This window comes from Heliangelus exortis, chromosome 9 (genome assembly GCF_036169615.1).
Source record: "Heliangelus exortis chromosome 9, bHelExo1.hap1, whole genome shotgun sequence".
NCBI classification, from domain to species: Eukaryota; Metazoa; Chordata; class Aves; order Apodiformes; family Trochilidae; genus Heliangelus; species Heliangelus exortis.
Window position 1 is genome coordinate 15,725,642 of NC_092430.1, and position 23,714 is coordinate 15,749,355.

A 23,714-nucleotide genomic window follows, 5' to 3' on the forward strand; every position below is an offset into this window, starting at 1 on the left:
GTCTGCAAGCAGAACACAGGTGTCTACCATGCTGTATGGCTGGAGAGCTGCTAATGTGAGGATGGGCCTCGGGCATAGAAGGGCCAATATGGCAGTAATTGTGTACTCCCCAGCTCCAGCTATATCCTTTGAACACCCTTCCAGTCCTCAGCTGTTTTTTTCCAGTTTCCTGAGGTTTAAGTTAGAGTAGCCCAAGAAACCTTGAGCTCACACAGCCTTTCCCGCAGCTGGCGTGCCAGCCAGCACACCTCAGCTGATCCTCCTCCCAGTCCTTGCTCTGCAGGAGTTAAATTCTTTTGTATGTCTGCAGTGCACACAGTGCTGAACACACAGTTCATTTGCTCTAGGACTTCATATGCAATCTGATCACACACCACAGTTATTTCACCTGGATATTAACTTCCCTGTGCTCTTCCATCTTGAAGCACCATTGCAAGGAACATTAGCAACCATTTGGAGCAGGAGACAAGATGGATAAGGTAGCCCAGAATCAGGACCAGCCTCAATAGTTGCAGCACTTAATCCTAGACTGAGTGCAGGAGAACTCATGTTTTGCACAGAAACCAGTCATGGGAAATGTTATTCTGATCACAGTTTTTTACAATAATGGTGCTATGCAGAATATGAGCATGGGAAGTATCTTGTGAAGGAAAGAAGAGCCTTTCTTCACAAACAAACAAAATGTTCAAATCTCTCCTAATTCACACCCAGACTACTTCCTCCCCCCAAAAAAACCCCCACCAGCTATTCCCTTGTTAGGACAAGGGATTATCAGAGTAACAAAAGGAAGAGTTTCCAAGTCAAGAATCATTTGGAAATCATAGCCAAAACCAAACTATTGGAGTCTGCTCTTTGTCCCAGGGAAAAGCTGTTTGCTGCTGCTCAGTACAGATCACAGATGCATCTGAAGCTCACAGTCTGCACATGCCTACAGGGAATGTGAAAAAGAGAGAGAAAGAAAACAGCTTTCTGCCTCTCAGAAAGATTTTTTTTCCTCTCTGGCTGACAGCATGGACCTTTGGACATGTGTGTTAGAACAGCAGAGAGCATTACCTGCTAAGGAGTAGGACTGCTGCTCCACCCTGTGAGGGTAGCCAGATTCACTCAACTCCTCTAGAACAGTGAAAGCATTAAGAATCACCTCTACCTTCCTGTCTTCATCAGATGGGGAAAGAATTTCCTGTGGCTAATTACACATTTTAGCACCAAGATAGTAATTGTCCTCTAACTGCAAACATCTGCCCAACTCTGACCACAGAACCTTGGGCACTGGCCTCAGCAGTTGCAGGATGAGATGGTGGTCCCTCACCTCCTGCCCAGTGATGCAGATGGCATAATGGGAATGTGAAACTTGCTCAAATGGGTTCCAGCCCTGGAACTGCTGACTGTACAGTCTCCCAATACATGCCAGCCCCATCCAGTCCTCCTCCCAGCCACCCTCCCTGCTGAAAGCCCACACAGGAGGACTTAGGTCTGGTAGCTTCCAGGAAGAGCTGAGCTCTTCCCTTAAGGTTGGAGTCAAAGCCCACCAAACCACATATCTGTGGTAATTTTTCCACAGATGACATTTGCCTCTAGCTTTAATCAAGTAATTGCCTGCTGCTTATCCACAAGCAGGCTTACTGGACTCACTCTTGGTCCCTTAGAAGATAACTGAATTCTTCTTAACACTGAGAAAAGGAAGATGGGGCTCTTCAAATGCATGCCCTACTCCCTCTCCTTGCTTCCTATCCCTTTGTTTATAAATGGTGAAGTATAAGTTAAAAACCTTGACCGTTGCTATAGCCCTGAAGTCACCTTGATTCCCATACAAGGGTGAGGGAAGGAATGTGACCCACTCCCCATCATGCAGTAGCAAATCCCTTGCTCCCAAGGAAATTTGCTTCCCAACTCCCTGCCTCACTTCATCCGTCAGTGCTCACCTTCTCCCAACACACAAGAAAAAAAAAAGTGAAGAAAGGAAACAAATATCTTCCTCTGCCAACACTTACTTGCATACACACACTCAAGTATTCTGGAAAAATTGAAGAATCTGTAGACGGAGGGCTAGTGCCAGATTTTTAAAATTATTAAACATTATGTACAAAGACAACATAATGAGCTCCTACGGGATGTAGAAAAAATTACCCATGAATGAGGGGAAAATGGATAACCACTCCTGGGTTTGCCACTGGTGAATTATTTAATAATCACTCCCCAGCAGATGGAATATATTAATCCACCCCATTGGAGCACATTTTGCAACTTATTTACACTGCTCTAAAATATGGTTATTTATTTAAAAAATAAACAAGGTATTCACAAGGGAAAAGTGAAATAAACACAAGCTAAAGAGGGGGAGGGGGGAGAAGCATTTTTTTAGCTTTTCACTTAATTTTAGGGATTTTCCACTAAAATTGACATCAATACTCCTTTCTTAACATCAGGCTTTGGAACTAGAAACTGAAAACTTTGTAAATGTAGCCAATCTAGATTCCTCACACAATCAAGAGAGTCACTTTATGAGATGGGGTCTATGCCTCTTACACTTTCATTAATCACATTGTCTTGAGTACCAGAAATCTCATTCAGCTCCCAGCCATATCAACAAAAACATTCCAGTCAAGATCAGTGGGAGCAGGCCTGTACCTTAGACAAACTGGATTTACAGTACTGAGTCCCTTGTCAAGACTAGAGTGACTCTGCTCCCATGGCCTGTTAAACAGCACTTAGCCTTGCCATTTAATTAGCTGCTTATTCTAAAATGCAAAGGGTGCCATTTAGCGAAAAACTGAAAAAGGTAGCACTTAGTATTGTGTAAGTGCATGAGTAAACTGCCTGCTCCTAAAATTAAAACAGCAATTGTGAGCAAAAGGCTTTGCCCACTCAATAGCAAAGTGGGCTACTAACAACTGCAGAGCAACTTCTACAACCCTGAAGGAAAGAAAGGCCACAAGGTTAAGGGATACCTACCCCAGGCAAATGCCAAATTATTTCAAACTGAATTCAGGTTTCCAGATTCTTGCTGTCCAAGTCTGTGTTTATGTACAGTTACACACTGGCCAAGGAAGTCTGCACAGAAACTCTTATTACCCGTTTGGGCACAGATGCTTTTAAAAGCCAGAAGTCATCTCTGAGAGGCAAGGCCAACAGACAGACCCCACAGTATAACACAAGTTTTTATACTCTGCCCAAAACTACTGTCTCCTCACCAAAAAACAAAACAAAGGAACAACCAAAGAAAACCAACAAACAACAACAACAACAAATGACTAGTTGCTATTGGTGAAACGTCATCAAAGTTAGTTTTTCAATAATCCATTGTGATTTTTTTAAGACCAGTGAAGTTTACTTATAGACCTCAAATGTGGGAAAATCCCATGGTGAAACTACCATAAAGTGCTATTGGAGAGGTGACCCTCTGGATGTAACACCTTTTAAAGTGACTAAAGAGTAGTAAGGGTTTTCTTAGTAGTAAAGGTTTAAGTTTCATTGGCAAGAGTGGGTTAGCAAACCAAAAAGCAGCAAGTTCCTTAGTTATTTATGTGCTTTTGAAAGTGTTTGTTTCTCCAGGACCTAAAGACAATTTTTTTCTCATACTTTGTTTCCTGTCCCCAGACCAAAAATTCTGCAACTGATATGGATAAAAATATCCATTTTGCCTTAAGATATCACCTTAAAAAGTAAAGAGATGATAGATATAAATCCAGCTGGATATCAATGCTTTACCAGCTGGCCAGTTCATTAAAAGGGCTACTCTATAAATAAACTGGTCTAGTGAACACCATAGATCTTTAAAGTTAAAACGAACTACTACAATACTATTACTTAAAGAGTTCAGACTGAGGAGAATAAATTGACATGTCCTTCTAGCTAGGAAAGAGCTCAAACATAAACAAGTCCTCTCGTGAACTGGGAATGCTGCACTTTTCAACAAGAAAGCCAAACTGACCTCTAAAATCTCAACATCCCAGAGGAGTAAAAGCAAGTTCACTGCATATTATTTCTGGAAAGACAGAGATCAGTTTCTAAAAACTACTTCCAGCACAACAATCTAACACATGATTACAGACAGAAGTACAGATGTGCACTTCTCTGCTGGGATGCAGACATTGCAGTCAAGGGAGCAAAATGCAACCCTGACTCCTCCTGAGAATGCAAAATGGAAGTGTCAAATGCCTCACGTGGCATTATGCACTCATTTATTTTAAAGACAGAAAGGATTAAATACATCTACATAAAGGAAAGGAAAAGTGTTTAAACAACAGTAAAAAAAGATTTAGTGGTATTAATAAAGAACTCCCTTAAACCAGCATGTCACCATTAAAGTAATTAATAGGGCTTGCAAGACACTTCAGCGGAAAGTGAGCAGTGCTCACATTAGAGCCTTTTAAGTTTTCACATGACCTGAAGACAGACTATGGCATTTCTGTGCAAAACTACCCTCTAAAACAGAGATGAGGACATTCAAGTCTATAAAAAAGTGATTTGAAAATTTAACTGATATGGTCCAAATCTAAAATGCAAAGGTTAAGGGAATATTAGAAGGGTAATAATGCTATCTGATTAAACTTTTATCCAAAGTGACAATAAAATGTTCAAAATGAATTAAGGATTTTATTAACAGATGCAAAAGGTCTATAAAAGACTTTGAAATCTAAGTACCAGAGAGGAGAGGTTTTATGGGTTTTTTTGTTGTTTTTTTTTTTCGTCTGGATGGAGGTGATACTGCTATAAAACTTTAATCTTATTGCCATGCCACAGTGAAAGTAAACCTGTCAGAGGTAATAGAGCAAATCAGGACTGCTTTCTCTTCCTTCTGTATGTTGCAAGGCTCTCTTTCCAACACATCAGTATAAAAATGTACAGTCTATGTATGGCATTGATCCTATGGGTGACAGACATACGTAGACAGCTTATGTGCTGGTGATTCACCTGGACTTCTGCTGGTTCCAGTAGTCCCAAGGTGGTAATTGCAGATAAATTATATGGACCATTCCAAATGAGTACCAAGCAAATATTGGTGCTGTGCCACCAGAGATACTTCAGAACATTTCAGCCTTTCCAAAATGGAATTAACTAATTGAGGACTGTTTCAGGTATTTTAGATGTTTATTAGTTTAGGATCACATCAATTTCTGAGCCCCTGAACAAATGCATTGAACTGCCTTAGAGTGATTAAGTTTAAGCAAGCCATAAATCTGTGGAACAGGGTAAAATACAAGACTTTTATGAAAATTATTAATAAAGCAGGGCATATATTACTTGGAGCAGAGCTCAGCCCCACCAGACAGTTTGGGCTTAGTAGCATTTGCCAGCCATGATTTAGGCCAGCACTAATTTTTCCTTCTGCCTTGTTGTTGATGCATTCTGGCAACTTGGTTGCCTTGGTGATGGCTGCAGTGCCTGTGGCAGATGCACTGGTAGACATCTTACAAAGTGGTTGTGATTTTCCAGGAACTCTTGAACCTTTTTGCATGTTGGCAGGAGTGTTGCTGTGGCCACCTGTGCCATGGTGACTGTTCCACCACCTTCGGATCCACCAGTGCCAGCACTGGGCACAACCTGGCCCCCAACCTTCCCCTGCCCCACACCACATCCTCCATGCAAGCACCCAGGGCTCAGCATCTCTGGTTCTTGGCAAAGCCCCACTGTATGCTACAGCTGCCCCTACTTGCTGCAGAGAAGCAAGGCAGAAAGCAACTTCAGGGATGCCCATACCCTTCTTTTGCTCTACACTACCCATGAGAAAAGCACAGCTCCTAAGAGGAACAACTGGCTGCAAATTGCCAGGGAGTCTAGGATGTCAAACAAATATTTTTCTTTTCACAACAGAACATAAATATTTGGCAGCATATTTAATTTAAAAATTTTAAAAGTTACTCAAATAGAGTGGAGAATGTTGCTGCGATGTTCGTTTGCTTCCTAAAATATGACCAGTCACAGATGGCTTGCTGTAGGAAATACTAAATAAATTTTTAAAAGTGTTGTCTGGCTTTAACACATTGCACTTGCACAGATACCTCTCTTGGTGGAACGCCAAAGTGGTGCATTGGTTCAAACATGTTCTTAAACAAAAATCTACATTGTCAGGAGCTAATGGAATATTCATATTTAAAATCTCAACCTCTGATAATATCTGAAAGTTAATTTACATTTCAACACTGTTGTTTTTTCCCCCTTTTGCTGTTTTTCCCAAGTAAGGGAAACAAAATCCAGGTTTGGCCAGTAGCAACATTTAGGTTTTGGGCATCATAACCATTATTTGTTTAGATTTTCCTAGTAGTCTGAAAAAATGCCTAAGTACCGAGTGTTAGGTAACATGAAATTCTGAAAACAACAGAAGGCCACTTAGTGTTAAACAGCAAGGATGCAAGTACAATGATACACAGCATTAAATTATCACATTAGCAGATTAACTTCAGTGAGATAAAAATCAAAACAATACAAGGATCTTTTCCAATCCCCAGAGTCTGCAGGAGCACATTCCTACAGCACCCAAAGAAACCTGTCGAATCCCTGCTTCATACCTAAAACCAAAGATGCTACAGTGGTTCTTGGCTTGGTTTTCCTGCTCTCACCCTTGTTTGACAACAACAAAAGCCTCTGGAAACAGGGGCATGTAGTATAAAAACTGCCACCAGTTTCTGATTCCTTGCACTTACAGTGCAGCCTCAGAGGGCTGGGTGTTAAGTCAGCTTTGAGTTACAGCACAGGCTGTGGTGAAAAAACACCATGACGGGCTTCTAAAGCAAAAGCAGTGCTATGCAGATCTCATAACTCATTTTAAAGCACCCAGATGCTCCACAAGCTCCACAGGTGCCGAGGCACATGGTGCCATCATTGCCCTGAAGTGCATGGATGGTCCCGAGCAGGATGGGTGCAGTCACAAGGACTGCAGGTCTCACTGGTCACGTTGTAACCAATGTGCTCTCTTCTGTGAAAGCTGCTGCATACTAGTAAACAATAATTTCTAATCCCCAGCGAAGACTACAGCACAGGAGTTTAGCAATAATCTGGTATTCCTTCTGCCCAAAATACCCCCATGAATGATTTACCATCAATATTGTACTTGGAGCACAGCTTTAAACTCAATGCACTGAGAAAAACCCACATACTTGTCACTTGCTTTGACCCGCCATGAGCACCAAACACTCACCATACTCTTAAGAATCAATGTACTTTTTCTCCTTTCATTACTCATGTTTGTTGTGCTTTCCCTCAGCTGGCATGATTTTGTTTTTTCTAACCAGAAATCCACCAAGCTCACTGGGGTTTGTGTGCCTGCGTGCAATGGCAAGTTAAACTGTTTCCTCCCCTGCCAGCAAACATTCCATGCAGGCAAACTGATGTCCTGGAGTGAAGAAACAGAGGCAGGACGCTAGAGGGAGGATCGACTCACAGACGCAGCTTTTGCCAGAGAAAATTCCTTGGAGCGTGGCTTTACCAAGGAGAAGGCTGAAGTGGTAGGCTGCAAAAGCCTTCTCACTTCTCTAGCACTCAGGCTTGCAAATCACTGTCCAGGCTAAAGCAAGAGAGCACCTGGAATCAGAAAGCAATCAAAACAGGACTTTCTGTTCTGTGCAAGGCTGCTAAAAGGAATTCATGCCTGCTAATTTCACATTCCTCCCAGGACAGGTTCAGCTCTGCCACTGACTTGTTATCAAGACCTGTTAGCATAGGATCAGTGCAGAGCAAAATCATCAAGAGTTTGCTAAAAATATTAACTCTGTATTTTCTTCAGTGAGTTCTGATTTTTTCTTATCTCTGGACACTGTGCAACATTTCAACATCACTGCATTAGAAAGGATAAAGCATACTCAGTAACAGATGTATCTGATGGAAACACACACCTAAATTACAGGTCCTATTTCAAATAATTTAGAGCCTTTCCAAAATATTTGTTTTCAGCTCTCTGAATTGACAAATAACGATGTGAGGTTACAAGCAGTATCCTTCCTGGAAGGGAAAACACCGTCATGGTGCCTTCCCAACCCTCTGTTTTTTTCCAGGAGCTCAGAAGCTGCTTGGTCATATTCATGCCCAGTCCCTGAAGAGCAGCTGTTAGAGGAGGGAAAGAAAAGTAAGGTAGCTCCTTCACCTGAAGATTTTTGCAAGCTGCAACCAGGCAGAACATTGGGATGTAGAAGGTTGGAGCTTCATGCTGCAGGCCATGTTTATGGTCCTGGTTACATCACTCAAGCTCAGAAATGAATGACGCAGGGTTAGAAAAAAACCCTGGGTCTGTACCTTGCCTAGGGGAGGCTCAAAAGATTTTAATTGTTTTTTACACATTCGATCTACCTGTCCTTGAAGGTATCCAGAAGTGAAGATTCATGCTGTAAACCAACTGCATGGCATCCTCTTCAGGTTGGCTCTCTACCTGCAGTAGGGAGGCCATGCCACTGTTTTTCCTCCCCACTTGTTGCTGTTTACCAGGAAGGTTTTTAGAGGCCGAGGCTGTCACCTGTCATTCACAGACACACCACAATGAGAATTTATTACAGTGGGATCTCTGGATGCTATTCAGAAAGCAAAGGATGAAACCAGCAAATAGTTTGCTGAAAAGGTAGTGAAGTACAATTGAAAGAAAAGCAGAGATGAATGCTACATACATTAGATATTGCTTGGCATCCCATAGCTATCTACACTTGACTACAAACGAGGAAGATTTTCCCACCAGTACAAAGATGCTGGTGAATAAGACTTTATTCCTTCTTTATAAGCTGTTTCTGCTAGCTTTCAAAAGCAGGCTGGAGTCAGGCTACCTTCTAAAGGGAAATCTCAACACACAGCTTGAAGTAATTGCTAAATGACTTCAACATTCCCTCTAATGTAGTATGATCCATAAGCAGACATATAGCCAGGAGCCATAAAACCCCATTGATCCTGCAGAAAGGGAGACTGTTTTCTTCCTAGGAATACACAGTTGGTCTGTGCAATTGACCCTGTGAGGTGAGAAATACGAGTGGCAGCCTCTGGTCCTTCACAATAACATCTTATTTCAGCTACACTAAAAACTTCCTCCACAAAGTTTCCCATGGTACAGTTTTTCTAGATTATACATGTCAAATCAAGGTTTAGTTTATGAAAATGCAAGGCAGAGTCAAGAAGATTATTCAAGTTGTTATGGCTGCCAACATATACAGGAGGAAAGATCTGAATTCTACCAAGCCATAACAAAAATCTCAAGTAAGCACAGGTGTGGAAGAGGAGCCTTCACCTAATAATGACACATTCTTAAAGATGGACCACAAGAAATGGTTCATCCATCCATCCATCCAATCCTGGCAAAACTTTGACCTACCAAGACATCGCTGAACTAGCTAATCAAGCACTTCATGACTTATCTTCCAACACAGAGGCATCTATTAAGATGCTGTGCAGCAGTAGGTGACTTTTTCCCCTCATAACACTGGTTATCACTGGTATGATCAAGTAGCTTCATCTCCATGATCCATAGGTGGTCCTCCTCTAAAGCAACACTCCACTCAGCTCTGTGGGAAGCCATACCCAGGTGTGGCTTGATCCTCTCCTTATCTACTTCAGTGCCAATCAGCTGCATTCACAAAAGTCAAGAACATAAATGCAAACAGCAACTGTAGGTTGAAAATCAGGTGCACTACATGTTTAATCCCATCAAGAGATTTGGACCAGTTAGTCTAGCACATCCTGCTGCACTTGAGAAAAATAAGATTTCATCCTCTTTAAGGTACCCTCAGCAGACAAGTGTGTGGTCTCACACAGAGAATCCTTGACTAAGGTGATCCCACTGCAATTCTTGACAGGGTTCACATGCTCATGTCTAAGAGCTCTAGGATTTTTTCCTTTTACAACCTTGGCTTGTAGACTTGGCCTGCCCTTGTTGGACAGTGAGATGAATTGGCCCTGTCCCCTTTAATAAGATCCTCTGAGTCTCCACAGAGAAGTTCCTACATAACATACCACATGGTATGCTTTCTCCCCTTTCTTTATAATTCCAGTTTAGAAGGGAGGTTATTTACCCCACCTCACAAAGGAATCTTTTCCTTCTGGCTAGTGACAAAATAAGAGCCATGACCCAATCACTGCAACAGCTGGGAAGCCACTGAAAAAACAGATGCAGGCTTCAGGTCAGCTTAATTCAGCATCCACCCCAGTTTTGACAGAAGCTGCTTCATTGACATATTGTCTCTCACACACACATTTTTGTACCTTCTGGAAGCTCCAGGTGCAGCTTATGCAATAGCAACCCGTCCTCCTCCATTTTATGCCCTGATTGCAAAAGACCATTTACAACTCAAAAGTGGTAACACTGATCTTATGGCTACCACCTCTCCCCCAGCTTCCATCTGTATTTTTTTGATCAACTGTTGCTGGGTGTTATTAATAGAAGGGACTATTACACTCTTAAGAGATTTATTCATTTTTTCAGATTTACAAATGATGATCAGTTTTCCAGGAACAACAGACTTCCCTTGCCATGATTTTTTCCCAAAGAAATTGCTAATTTGGCCTAGACTAGGACAACTATCAAAGTTTACAATCTATAAGATTATAACGTGCCTGTGAGCAAACCAAGACTCTGGACCTGTTTCGTGTCTCCTGTGCTCATGAAGCAGTTCCACTGAGGTTAGGAAATATCCAGGGTAGGAGCTCGCTGCTGCTTGGTGCAGCTGAGCTGGGTCGCTGCTACAGCAGCCAAGACTTCAATGCTTTGAGATCCACAGGTCACGGGTTCAGCTCCCTGCTGCCAATGACTCACACAGGAGCACCAAACTAGAACTAGCAACACCAGCTTTTTTTTTTTTCCTAGCAGAAGTCTGAAGAAGAGCGTTGAACTCAATGAAATATTTCGAGGGCAGAAAAATTCCACCACATAAAGACTGCGTGACTTCTCTTTAGTTTATTTTATATTTTTGTTCCAGTTGTCATTTTGAATTCAAACCCTTTGGAAAGCAGGCATAATAGTCTTAATGATCCCATTGAGCAGTTTAAATTCAAATTGTGGAGCACTTGCAATACCATGCTGGCAGCACTTTCCATAAATTACTCTCAAATTCAATACGTTGCTTGACAAAAACAAGAATAAAGGGCTTTTTACTTTAAAAAGAAGAAAACTTGTATCATAAAAAAAATCTTTAAATTACAGTTTCTCTTTTCTGGTCCAATTTAAATTGTTACATGGTTGCTAAATTAGTGCTGTAATCTCTGCTTACAAATTGCAGTATTATTTTTAAAAATAGATGGAATTTTACTGCAGGGATCAACCTTACACTTTGAAGCATATATGCTGGAGGTAACTGCTCTTGTACAGCTTTCAAACAACCCCACTCATGCACACTTGGGGTGAGGTTTACAATACCAGTGGCACTGAAGCTGACAGCAGTTTTACCAGAGATTTCAATGAGCACAAATTGTATTAACACCAACATTTCAGCATGATTAGCAAATTTAAGCCTTCCCAGAATGCTCTATGGCACCAGTGGCTTTAGCCATACCATTTCCTAAAGCATGAGCATTTCTCTTCTGTTCTGGTCTGAACCATGTTCTCCTACTTAACTACAGGCCAGAAAGTTAGAAGGTAGAAAGACAGAAAAACCTTGAATATATGGGATTGCTCATAAAACAAATAATTGCAGAAAAACATTGAGAACAATGATTCCGAGTTTAAAGCTGGGGAATGGCAATGGTCTGAGAATGACTTCCACACACAATTCTTTCCCCTTCAAGCACTTCCACAGCTTTAGGACTACAAAAAGATGAACCTACTCTGCAAAATTCTTGTAAGTGATCTTTGGGGTAGGGTTGAATGTCATGTCTTCAATATCTTGCAGAGCACAGCAGAAACTGGAAACCTTGATCCCTGGGTCTCCACAGGACACTGCAGAGCATACCTACCATCCTCCTCCACTCTAGGTGGGAGAAGACATAAGACAATTTTTTTCCTCTCCTTCCATTGCTCCTCATTTCTTGCCCACCAATTAATCTGAATGCTCTCTCATCCAAGCCTGGCTATTTCTGCATTGCTATTCCCATTTCCTCATCCTCTTTCCCACTGCACTATGGTCCTTCCCTCAGGGCTCGGCAGTGGGTCACATTGACTTGGACATGACAGAGGGAACCCTCAGAAGCCAGCAGTATCTGTAAGATCTTACTGCTTTCTGTGCCAGCTGCAGGTGCTCAGCATCTCTCAGCCATCAGCCTCAGACAGTTTATCTCCAACCGCCAACCACCAGACTGCCATGAAAGAAGATAAAGACTGGAGGAAAATTTCCATGTCCAGGAGAAAGTCATCAGGACATCAAAGAACATCCCATTCACAAAACAGCAGTATCGCTCTTGCCAGACCAATGTGTCTGGTTAACCTTGTGTTCAGTCCTTATGATAATACAGTATTTGGAAAGCAGACAGCTGGCACTGCTCTAACATCTTGCTCTTAAATATTTTATAACAACGGTTCCACTGATATTACTCTTAACCTTTTCTCTTCACTGAGCCCTGTGCTAAAATCTCTTCAGCTACTTAGAGCTGAAGCAAAACAAATTAGAGCAAAACAAATGTTTTGGTTTGTGTTGGGTTTTTTGTTTGTTTGTTTTGGGTTTTTTTCAGTAATTTGCCCTGTAAAGGAAGGGAAAAGAATAGCGATAACATAGTGCAGACACAACGTTCATCATGTGCACAGCAGCACGGGGGCTACACTGGGAACCCTATCGTGATATTTCAGATGTTGCTTGTCTGTCGTAATGACTACAAGACATCTGTCTCCTATTAACACTTTATTTTTTACAGTTGCTTTTAGTTCAGCAGAAGTGTCTTAATGGAGAAGTCTGGTACTCTTTTAGAAATATCATTAATAATGAAAGAATCCTTGGATGCAGGGCAAAGCCAGCAAACACATTGACAACAGCCCTCGCTGCATCCAGGAGATGTGATGGGAAATGGCAGTTGACTGGCTTTTGGGTGGGGGGTTTTCATGTGAAAGAAATTAACACCGGTACTTAAATTCTCATTAGGAAAAATATTTTTTTTAACAGGTGATTGATCTCCTTACATGTTAATTCAGACTTGGGGAATTTCTTCTTAACTGGGTCACTGATAAATAAAACCAGAAACAAAGACAAAAAACCATAACCCTTCTGTAGACTATTTAAGCTTGGTATTGACTCACAAATAATTAAATACAGCTCTTTGCAGTAATTTTAATTATGGCCTCACTCCACCACAACTAAGAAGAGTCACATAATAAACTGAGAAGATTAGCCAATTCTAATTGTTGAAAAACGTGGATTTTTATTTTTGCACATAGTTTTTATGTGTGGATAGCCACAAGTAACACAAGGGAATTAACAAAAAAAAAAAAAAAAAAGAATTCATGAATTTATATATCATGACCAGGCAAATAATATATTTCATTTTCTCAATATAAATGAAGCAACTTTGCATAATAAGTCAAGATTTTTGGACTTGGGGAAATGTGGATGTATGCTAGAAATCATTGTGAATTAGGCAGACCAGTAAACAAGCTTCATTGAATTACTCAGATTTATACCAGCCAAGAATCCTGTTTTCTCAGCTAGCCATAGCCATGGATTAACTGTGCAATCTTGTGCTCATCTCAAAGGCTCCACCTCTCATGGGAATTCAGGTCCATAGGAAACTGTGTCTGGGTTCTTCAGTCTCACTGATTTCCTACAGAACTAGGGCTCCAAGTGTCCAAGTTATTTTCTGATAATGAGACTTGGGGAAGCTCCAAAAAAATCAGAGGCCACAGTTCAGCAAAATCCTTAAGCACAAGCTAGATTTTAGAAAGATCATTAACTCTCACTGACTTTGGGATGATCACATCACACTCCTAAAGGCAAACACATTCAGATGGTGTCTCAGCAATTTAAGAGCCCCCAGTTTACTTGTGAGAACAACGTGCAAGCCTAGCTCAGGTCGTTGGAGCACTTAAGCATTCACCTTCCTACTGAAGCCAACTCAGACCACACTTCATCGAAAAATCAATGAGAGACATACTCTGTGACACAGATTCCTCAGGTCTAAAGTCAGCAGTGTGGAAAGTGCCTAAGATCCCTTGCAGAGCTGGCTTTTGGCACATCAGAGTCCTGAGCTTTCTGAACGTCAGTATCAAGAATTAGGCTCCCAACATTTGTTTCTTCCACGCTTAAGAGATGAATGTGTGCTTGGGTTTTTTTTGGGTTTTTGTGGGTTTTGTTTGTTTGTTTGTTTGGGGGGGTTTTTTGGTTGTTTTTGTTTGTTTTTTTCCTTCCCAGCTCCTGCTTTCCCTTTCCCTCTTACAGTAACTGCTGTCCAGATACACATGTGTAGCCCCATCAGCTTCACCATCCTTTCCCCTGCATGTGCAGCAGCAGGTGGATCCAGACATGTTTGAGGTTAAGTCCATAACCAGGTTTTTGTGGACTGCATGGATAAACATTTAAAGGCCCCTCCTGGTTATATAAAAAGCTATTAAACATTTACTCTTTCCTCTGTACTCAGAGCTGCAAAGCCCACAGTGTACAAATGCAGATGCAACAAGGCAATTATCATTCCTTTATGCCTTAAACATATAGAAGAGACAGAGAGAAGATAAATTTGAAAGAAGATGAAGAGCAGAATCCTTTTCCCTTTCATTTTTTTATCCTTTAGTCTCCCAATGTAGGAAGTTTACTGAACCCATGCCAACAATTCACTCAGGCTAATGAAGTATAGATGTAATGGGATTAAATAATCTTAAACTATTACTACAGTGACTAATGCATATTTTTCCCCCAAAATAGAGCAGATAAGTGGTTAAGAATGCATACTTGATTTAAAAGAGGAAAAGAAAGCAATCTGCAAAAAGATAAACTCAATTCCATCTTGTAGTCAAATGTTTAACTTCTGTTACATAAAGTTGTTCTAATTGTATTATGAATGCACCTTCCTGAAGTCTGCAGTGCTTTGCACATGGTCAAACTTGCTACGAAACTCCCCTTTAACTTTTTATGGTGCAATCTTTTTAGTGCAAACAAAAATGGAAATGGTTTAAAAGGTACACATTGTATCAGAATACCCTGTAGTTTTTAAAAGTCAATTTAAAAGGCCTATATATCACTGCTTCCATAAATAAGACAGAATCCTCACTTTTTGAAAATCAAGATTTCAGCAATAATGCTACTGCAAATACTCTGCAGAAACAGGAGGAACAAAGGGATATTGGTGGAATTATCAGAATACATAATATTGCTTTAATTATTGTAATGACAGAAATGTGAAGAAAAGCATTATTTTTACTTTCAGAAGTGCAAATCCACTTCTGGAAGGGTCTCAAGTCCAGTACTTATGAAAAGAACTCTGAATTGGAGATTCAGAGAAAGATCTATCAATGTTTTAAGAATGGTTTGATGCTTTTCTTATTCTAAATTACAAGTATCTAAATTATACATATATACTGGACGCTATGGTCACAGCAAGGTGAGGCCTCAGGCATGCTACGTGATGTTTCTTTCATTTCCAACTGGTTCCAGCTAACTCTTATGGGAGACTCTTGAAAGGTACAGCTCCTCAGAGTAACTCTTAATTGCTTGCTTTAAGAACTTGTTGGAGACATGAAATGAGAATTTACGTAAGGTAAGCTTCAAAAGATACCCAACCCACAGACCCTTAGTTCAGTAGAATGACTTCCATCGAGCAATGCAAAGGTATTTATTTTGGGAGTGTTACCACTATCTTGCATCATACCACCTTAAGCTTAGTAGGCACTGCAGTCTGTAAGCATCTTGGTCTTAGGTTTTTTCAGCACAGCTTCTGAGAGCAACAGTACCTCTTAAAAATCACTGCATAGTCTGCACCTTGCAAGGCTGAAAAGACCACAAAAAGCACATTTTTCCCCTGCTTTAATCACATTACTTCAGAGATAAGGTAGACCGGGACATGAGATTCATCCAGGAGGCCAAAAAGATCAGAGTTCTTCTGAAGTCCACAGAAAAACTGATACCCATGATACTACCATGGGATTGTCACATTTCAATTGTAAGGCAACTGTACAGCAATGATAGAACTCAGTGTTTCCAGTGTCTGTGCATTAAAATCAGAGTGCAAATGACTACTTACAATATAGCAGGGTTCACAGTAGGCTTTCTTCTCCACTGCATAGAAAGGCTGCCCCCTCAGGTTGTTTTTACACATCATGCAGGTGAAGCACTCCACGTGGAAGATCTGGTCCATGGCTGTGCAGCCAGTGCCTTCCCCGACAACATTCTCCCCGCAGCGGGCACAGCGACCTGTCACCAAAGGGAAAGGACATCAGTCAAAGCAAGCTCCTGGTCTCAACTGCAGGGAAAGTCTTCCCAGACACCTTTGCTGTATACTGGGTAAGGGATACACAGGAACTCACTCAACAGAAGAGCAATTTGTACCACTGCTGAAAAAGACACAGTGCCACTGGAAAGCACTCTGGTGCTGACCCACATGAAAAGAGCTAGAGAAGCTTGACACTAGCTCCCAAGACTGCACTGGTATTGGTTCTACTGTTGCTAGCCAATCATCACTGTAAGTAGTCTAAGCCCCAAATAAAACCATTCAGCTATCACCTAACCCAGCTACATGGCCATCCCCAGCTCCTCAAATAGATGGGATAAACCTGTGCCGAAAGCCTTGCCTCCACATTAAAGGATTTTGTGGTAGGATTTCTTATAAATCTGCCTGGTGGCAGTGCAATTGATACCATTTAAAGAGTAGCTGTTGCTGGTACAGCTTAAACCAGTTCCCTCCATTGAGCCAATTATATTCAAGAAAGGACCTCACTTCTTATGCTTTTGCCAGTATAGCAGTATCAATCCTCATGTTTGTGTTAACCTGCTGATGCTGAGCTAGTAGGTATTTTAAATAAAAACTAGTAGCTAAATACTAAATGACTGCAAAGAACACAATAGTATCTCTTACGTGGAAAAATTACTTTTTTTTTTGATAGAAAATTAATATGGATTAAGATACTCTGCCTATTTAAAGAACAGAAACTGTTGCTCGAGGAACTGATGTGTGGATACTTGACTCTTAGCATACTTCAAGAACAGTTTATTAGAAGCTGGTAGTAAAGATAAGCCCTAAGAGCTCCGACTGTTTCTGAAAAAGGTCCCTAATGCTGTATACAAATACATAACACATAAAAAATCAGCACCTCCCCACACATATATACAAAGGCTTGCTGCCTTGTTCATATTGTTGATGAAAATGTTATGTGGTAGAAAGACTGAAACTGAAGATGGGATTTCAGAGAATAAGAGTATCTTAGATAATGGCAAAGACATTTTCCTAGTGATGATTCTGGCACAGAGATGATGGAAGAGGATGGGTACAATTTGTAATTCTCCTTTGCTGTTCATTTGAGTTCTAGAACACAGAGATATCCCATACAGATCACATGTCCTTACCCAGCAATCAGGGTTGAAAATAATTAATGCACAGACTCAAATAAGATACTTAGAACAACCTCAGCCACCCTACACCAGAGGGGCCCACTGAAGACAACAGAGCAGCTATGGTATGGGGATTTGTCTCACTCAAAACAGTATTCTCCAGTTTAATAGTAATTGTGGTGTCTCCAGTCATGGGAGACTGGACTTTAACTTCAGGGCTCTAAGGATGGAGTGCTGTGGCTGTTGAGGGTGGGAAAAAGAAGGGAAGCAAGGGCTGACGTGCAAGCAGGATGGCAGAATGAGTACAAAAAGGAATTACTTGTAAAAGTGTGTAGAGATATGTCACTGGATGTCCTCTCATACCCTGCTTTATGATCATTGGCCTTTTCAAACAAATGCTGCAAAATTTCCTTAAAGGACTTGGACATGGCTCATCATCCCAACAGCAGGGCTGCAGTCCTTGTGCAGGGCAACATCAATGTCCCTGCATACACAACTTCTTCTCTGCCTTCTCTGCCCCAGATTCCAACAGGCTACATCCAGGGAACAAAGCATGTAATTACTTTTGGGTCCCTCAAGATGCAGCAGGATGATATATATACACATGTGATATACATATATATATGATATATATACATATATATTAGGAAAGCTTGGAAAGAAAAGATCATTCTTTTGTGCTACAAATGCATAACCATAGTTGGCATTACACAAGACAGTTCCTGACTACAACAGCTCCCACTCTGAGCAATGTGGAGAGAGAACTCACCAGATAAATCCAGACAAGCCTGGAAACTCCCCAAAAAGGAATTACTAATGTTGTTTTGAAACTTAACTTGCTTTAGCATTTGTTATTAGTATTTTGATTGACAGCCTTGTGCTTTTATCACTTCACTGTAACACTTCTCGTGAGGACTCCTTTTTTATGGACAAAGAAGGAATGCAGGGTTCCCAGCATGGTGGTGAGGCTAGAGAGCATGGAGGAAGAATGGAATAAACCATGAGGAATACAAAGAAGGGGGAAAAAAACAGATCCCACTCACATCACATGAGCAGTACTGCTCTGGGAAGGAAGCAGAAGAAACCTACTGTATACATCACAGGAGTTGCATGTACAACAGGAAAACATGGCTTGGTCCTGGGTGCAAACCACACAGAGCGTGCTCCAGGGCCTTCTCCAAACTGCTTGAGTAGCTGGGCTGTAATATGAAGAGATGTCTGGGGAACAGTTAATATCTCTCTATATAAAACATGAAATTGAAAGCCATTAGTGTATTACTTTACACAGTGTTTTTCCAGAGGGAATATTCCACTGAAGAATTTATTTTCCCTGGTGTGCCATTCTGTGATCATCCGGTATTATTTTTACGAGGCATTTGGACACGGAATAATGTAGTGTCTATGCAAACACTTCTCAGCTTTCTTTCTTAACATCTGAGTGGAATATGTGGGAATCTTTTCTTCCCTTCCTCCTCTTCTCACATTCATAATTTAGACAGCTCTAGTATACTTTAAAATTTACCTTCCTCTTTGACCAAGTCATCTCTCCATTGCCTGGAGAAGCTGCTTATATGTAGACTATACTTCTGGCTCTCCTTGTGTCAGAAGACGTGTGTCTGTTTCCTAACTCAAACATATACTCTTCTTATCTCTGGCAAATAACCTGGTTCCTTTGTACCTCCATCCTGTCTTTGAGCAAAGGGCATAAAGAAATCTTCTCTGCCTCCCAAAGGTGCCCTAAGGCTGCATTCCTGCACAGCTCTGAGGCATTCCCCAGCTACACTGCTGGTGGCCTGGTACAAACCAGCCAGCAGCACAACAGAAGTCTTGGCCAACTTCTTCCCTTTAAGTTGGTATTTCCTTAGGCTTGCCTTCCTCCTTCTGGGTTTTTCCACAGAAGATTCCCATTCAGGCAGTGACAGACTTAAACTATCTACATTTGTGAAAAGTCCAGCTTCTGCCATTATGTCCACAGACAAACACTCCTGTAAACTCTTGCACAGGAAAGCACAAAGAAAGCTTCCTTTTTCATAAGTTTATATACAAATCATAACACTGTGGCCTGGATCAAACTGTTTTTCATGAGACATGGCCTCATCAGTGAGAATCAAAACACAAGCTCTGTGCCTAGCACCACATCCAACTGATTCACTTGCCTGAAGGGTAAAACCAAGTCAGACAAAATATTCAAATTTGGGAGCTTACAGTTAGGTGGGTGGGTCCACAAAGAGGCACGCTGGCTAATACATGGCCCACGTGGCTTGCAGTGATAGGGCTGCTAGAGACTGCACTTTCTGCAGACTTTGAGGCAATCTCTGAACTCACAGGACTTGTGTAAAACCAGGTCACTTCTCCCAGCTCCTGTGCCTTGCTCAAAAACTGAAAATGGCTCTTAGTTTCAAGAATTATTGGTGAGGGAAGAACTGACAAGCAGACAGGCACATGCACACAGGCACTGTGATTGCACAAGCCTTATTTCCTTAGAAAACCAGAAAAACCCCACTACAAACAATGTATCTATCATTATGTCTGATAAAAACAAAACAAAGGTCTGCTTTTCCTGTGTGCCAGTTACCAACGGCGAAGGTATTTGTGGTTGGACTCACCACAATTAAGTGCCCACACATGTTCCCCATTTTAATATTTTCACACTGGTTGAAATAACCCAGTCTGTTGTGAGCAGAATACCCATGAGTGAATACAGAACTAGTTGCACTGCTTATTGAGAAAGAAGTAGCAAAGGCAAAGCTTGCAAGACTCAAGAACAAACAGATTGCACAAAAAAGATTACACAAATAATCTAAGAGAAAAATAGCAGGCAGCGTATTACAGTAGAAACATAGAACAACATGACCCATTTGCTTCCCACAGAGACAAACAGCGCTTAAAAGGCAGCTTAAAGACAAAGGGCAAAATTAGTATTAAACTGCAAGAAGATGAAACTATGTCATTTCAATGTTCTTCTTTTGCTCCTTCAGACATTTTTAGGTCCTTTTTCAAGAACATTTCAGCAAAACTAGAAGGCAATATGTTGGCAGCAAGCCTGGGAGACCAGAGTCCTCTATTTTTGCATGGAAGAGGTTCGTAACCTTGGCTGTGACCTTCCTGCAGCCTAGCCTGGCTGCCACATGTTGATCTTACCTTCGGGGGACATGCAGAAGTGCCCACAGAGGCTTCCCTGCTGAAATGTCTGGAAATGCCTTAATTACGAGTGCATCACAGGAAAACACTTCAGCAGCTGAAAGGAAATATCAGCTCCTATACTTGTAAACCTCCTCATTTAGGAGGTTTTACAAAATTTGAAATATTGTGAATCTGAAGAAAGAAGAGGAAGGGAGGAGTTCATACTGCATATGATGCCATGTTCTAATTTTTGTTATTTTATTACTAGTATGTTTTTTTCTTATACCACCACATATCCTGGCTGCTTAGATTGTGGCACAACCCCGTTGTGCTGGGTATTGGATAAACACAGAATACAAAGAAAGGTCTAATTGAAGGAGCTTATAATCTAATTTAAGCAATAACAACTGGATATGGTTAAGAAATATCAAAGAAGCAATCAGAGATAACTGATCAGCAAAGAAAACTGTGGTTCATCATCTAAATGTTTTACTATTGACAAGGGGACTGTAGACAGCCCAGCAAAGGAAAATGTTACGGAAGAATTGGAAAGAGTATCCAGAGGGAGTTTGAGGGAAGTTGAATGGGATGCTTCTGAGGAAAGGACAAAGACAGCACAAAAAGGAATGTAAGGGACTGAAGATTGAACGTAGACACCTCCATATGGGACTGATGAGTTGGGCAGGCCACTGGAGGATACTAGAGGAAAAAAGGGTAAGAATAGGTTCTTACAGGCCATGCAGGTGAAGGCAAGAATCTTCTGCTTTATAAGATGCAAAAATGAAACCAGAGGAGAAATGAAGAGGCAGGAGTGATCTGGCCTCAGTTGCAAGTTAGACAGCAACATCTGCAGCTGCATTCTTGCTGAGCATGAACACAGAGAAAATGCATTTTTAGACAAGGATGTTGCAGAGATTCAAGGTCAGTGGAGCTTGAATGCAAGTTTTATCTGTGACGATGAATAGGAGAGGCCACAATCTGAGCTGTTACTCAGCAAGATTACTAAGATTTGGCCAGAGTCTGGGTGTGATCTGGAGATGAGGAATTTGATACAGGATGTCCAACCTTATCTGGGACATGAGTCACTTTTAAATGTCAGATTAAGAATGTGAGCCAATCAGACAAACATCCACCAGTGAAGATAGATGATGGTATAGGTACACGCCATATTAATGCTTACGGGATAACATTCTGATAGTAATCACACTGGAGCCAAATGAAGAGCTAATTTAACTCCATCTCACTAGCTTGAGATACTCCTGTTTGTACTGCATTACCCTCTTTTAGGCTACATTATTATTTGCCTGTCATACTTCCCTAGATATTAAAGCTGTTGAGGGCACTAAGCTCTTACTGCCTCTTGGTGTGTGATGTGCATTACCTAACACATACAATTCAGGCAATAACTAGAGTGAATAAGAGTTAAAAACTCAGAGAAAACATGCAATTCTTCTCTCTACAAAGGGCTTAAATTCAAGAATTCAAAGGATGCATTCTGGGTAGAGAGGAGATAGGGATAATTTTCCGATAAAAGCATCAAAGCAGGAAGGTTCTGCATTTATTGAAATGTGAGGAAAAAACCCAGCATTGATATCTCAAAAACTTCTGCATGATGGGAAAAACTGTTTCCCACCTAACTGTACTGTGGGAATAAACCAAAAGGTCACATCCTCAATGCCTATCAATTACACAATTTCCCTTGATCAGCTAAGTGTATTTCCCAGTTCTCACAGCAGTTCTGACACACTATATAACAAAGAACTACAGAAAAACAGCATGCTGGCCTTACAAAAGTGTCCTAAGAACATATTAAAAATATGTAAATACATTGACAAAATATCTTGCTAAAAGTTCCCCTGGCAGTCTCAAGACACCCAGTATTTCCGTTGCGTTATTTTTCTAATCATCTCTGTTTAGAGTTTGCCAACGAATGCATTTTAGAGATTCATGACACATTCTGCTTTTGGACAGCTTTGAATCAGCTGGCAGTAGATGTGGAAAAATCATTATTCCTAATGAAGAAATATTGATGACAAAACAGCATTTCGAGGACAACGTTGACCATAAGTTAACAGTGTAACAAGATTTTCCCCTCACAGCCTCCTCTTTGCTAGTGACTTTTATCCAAGGGTTTTCAAGCATTTCCCAAGCACGTGGGATTCCTCAAGTCACCTATGTCAGACAAGCATAATTACTCCATTTTAAAGGGATTGGGGATCAAGGTTCATCCTTTAGGATAACAGTGTAACAGCAGAACTTAACTGCCAGTACACCTTCATTGAGTTGAGTCTCAAGATAGAGAGATCCTGCAACACGTAAGCACCAATGGGTCCTGGGATCCTTGATTTACCAAAAGGGTAGGAATAGGAATCTGATCCACAAGAGAGGGTTTATTCCCTCCCTGTGGAGTATGGGAGGTATGTGTCCAGTGGTGACTATGTTAGGGAAAGGTGTGTTGATTGTATTTGTCCTAGAGTTATTCCAGCACTTCGGCACTAGAGCACTACAATAATAGTTTGAAGGAAAATGCAAAGGTAGTCCGTGCAGTCTGTAGGAAGCTACAGTGTTTTTCTCAGCTAATTCTTGCCTTTCTTACCTACCATTTTTTTTTTTTTTTTTTTTTTCCTTTTGCTTTTGAACTCAGACTTATCACTGAGTGAGAAGCCCCTGGCAATGGTTTATTGTGCCAGGATCCAAGTTTCAAGTTTCACCATTTGACAGAAGCAGCCTGTATGCATGAGTTCTCTTTCACAGCCTTTGGACACAAGACAGATCAATCTTAATTCCCTCTTCTTCAGCAGACGTCAGAAAACAAAATCCTTCACAGTAAACAGAGCTTCATGCTGCAATGTGTGCCTCTAACACTTCATAAATTAAATCCAAGGCCATTAATTTAATTACTGTCTCCTGCTTTAACTGCGTTGCACTTGTGGTCCAGATGTACAGGTCCCTACAGTGACCTCCTTGTCATTTGTACTGTGCTTGTCCAGTAGTAGCTGCACTCTCCTGTTGTTTGCATCCTTTTCCTTCAGCCACAATACAACTTCATATTCTCACTTTGCTTGGCTGCTAACCTGACACATTCCCAGTATACCCTGGAGGTCTCATTCCACTCCATACAACAAATGCACTGTAACTGTTCAGGCTCACACTGCTAAGACTCTATTGCACCTTTTCAAACACTTCTCCATGCTGTTCATCACAAGGTTACAGTCCCAGCCAGTCATT

The 23,714-nt window shown here is 41.1% G+C and overlaps 1 protein-coding gene across 6 annotated transcripts in view; it reads right to left on the minus strand.

Moving 5' to 3' along the window:
• The window catches only part of LPP (LIM domain containing preferred translocation partner in lipoma), a 333,750-nt gene that overhangs the window by 41,823 nt on the left and 268,213 nt on the right, over positions 1-23,714 (minus strand). For all 6 annotated transcript variants that reach the window (XM_071752337.1, XM_071752336.1, XM_071752335.1 and 3 more), the window contains one exon: positions 16,060-16,229. In XM_071752337.1, coding sequence (XP_071608438.1) covers positions 16,060-16,229 — 170 coding nt within the window. The remainder of the gene's footprint in view (positions 1-16,059; positions 16,230-23,714) is intronic.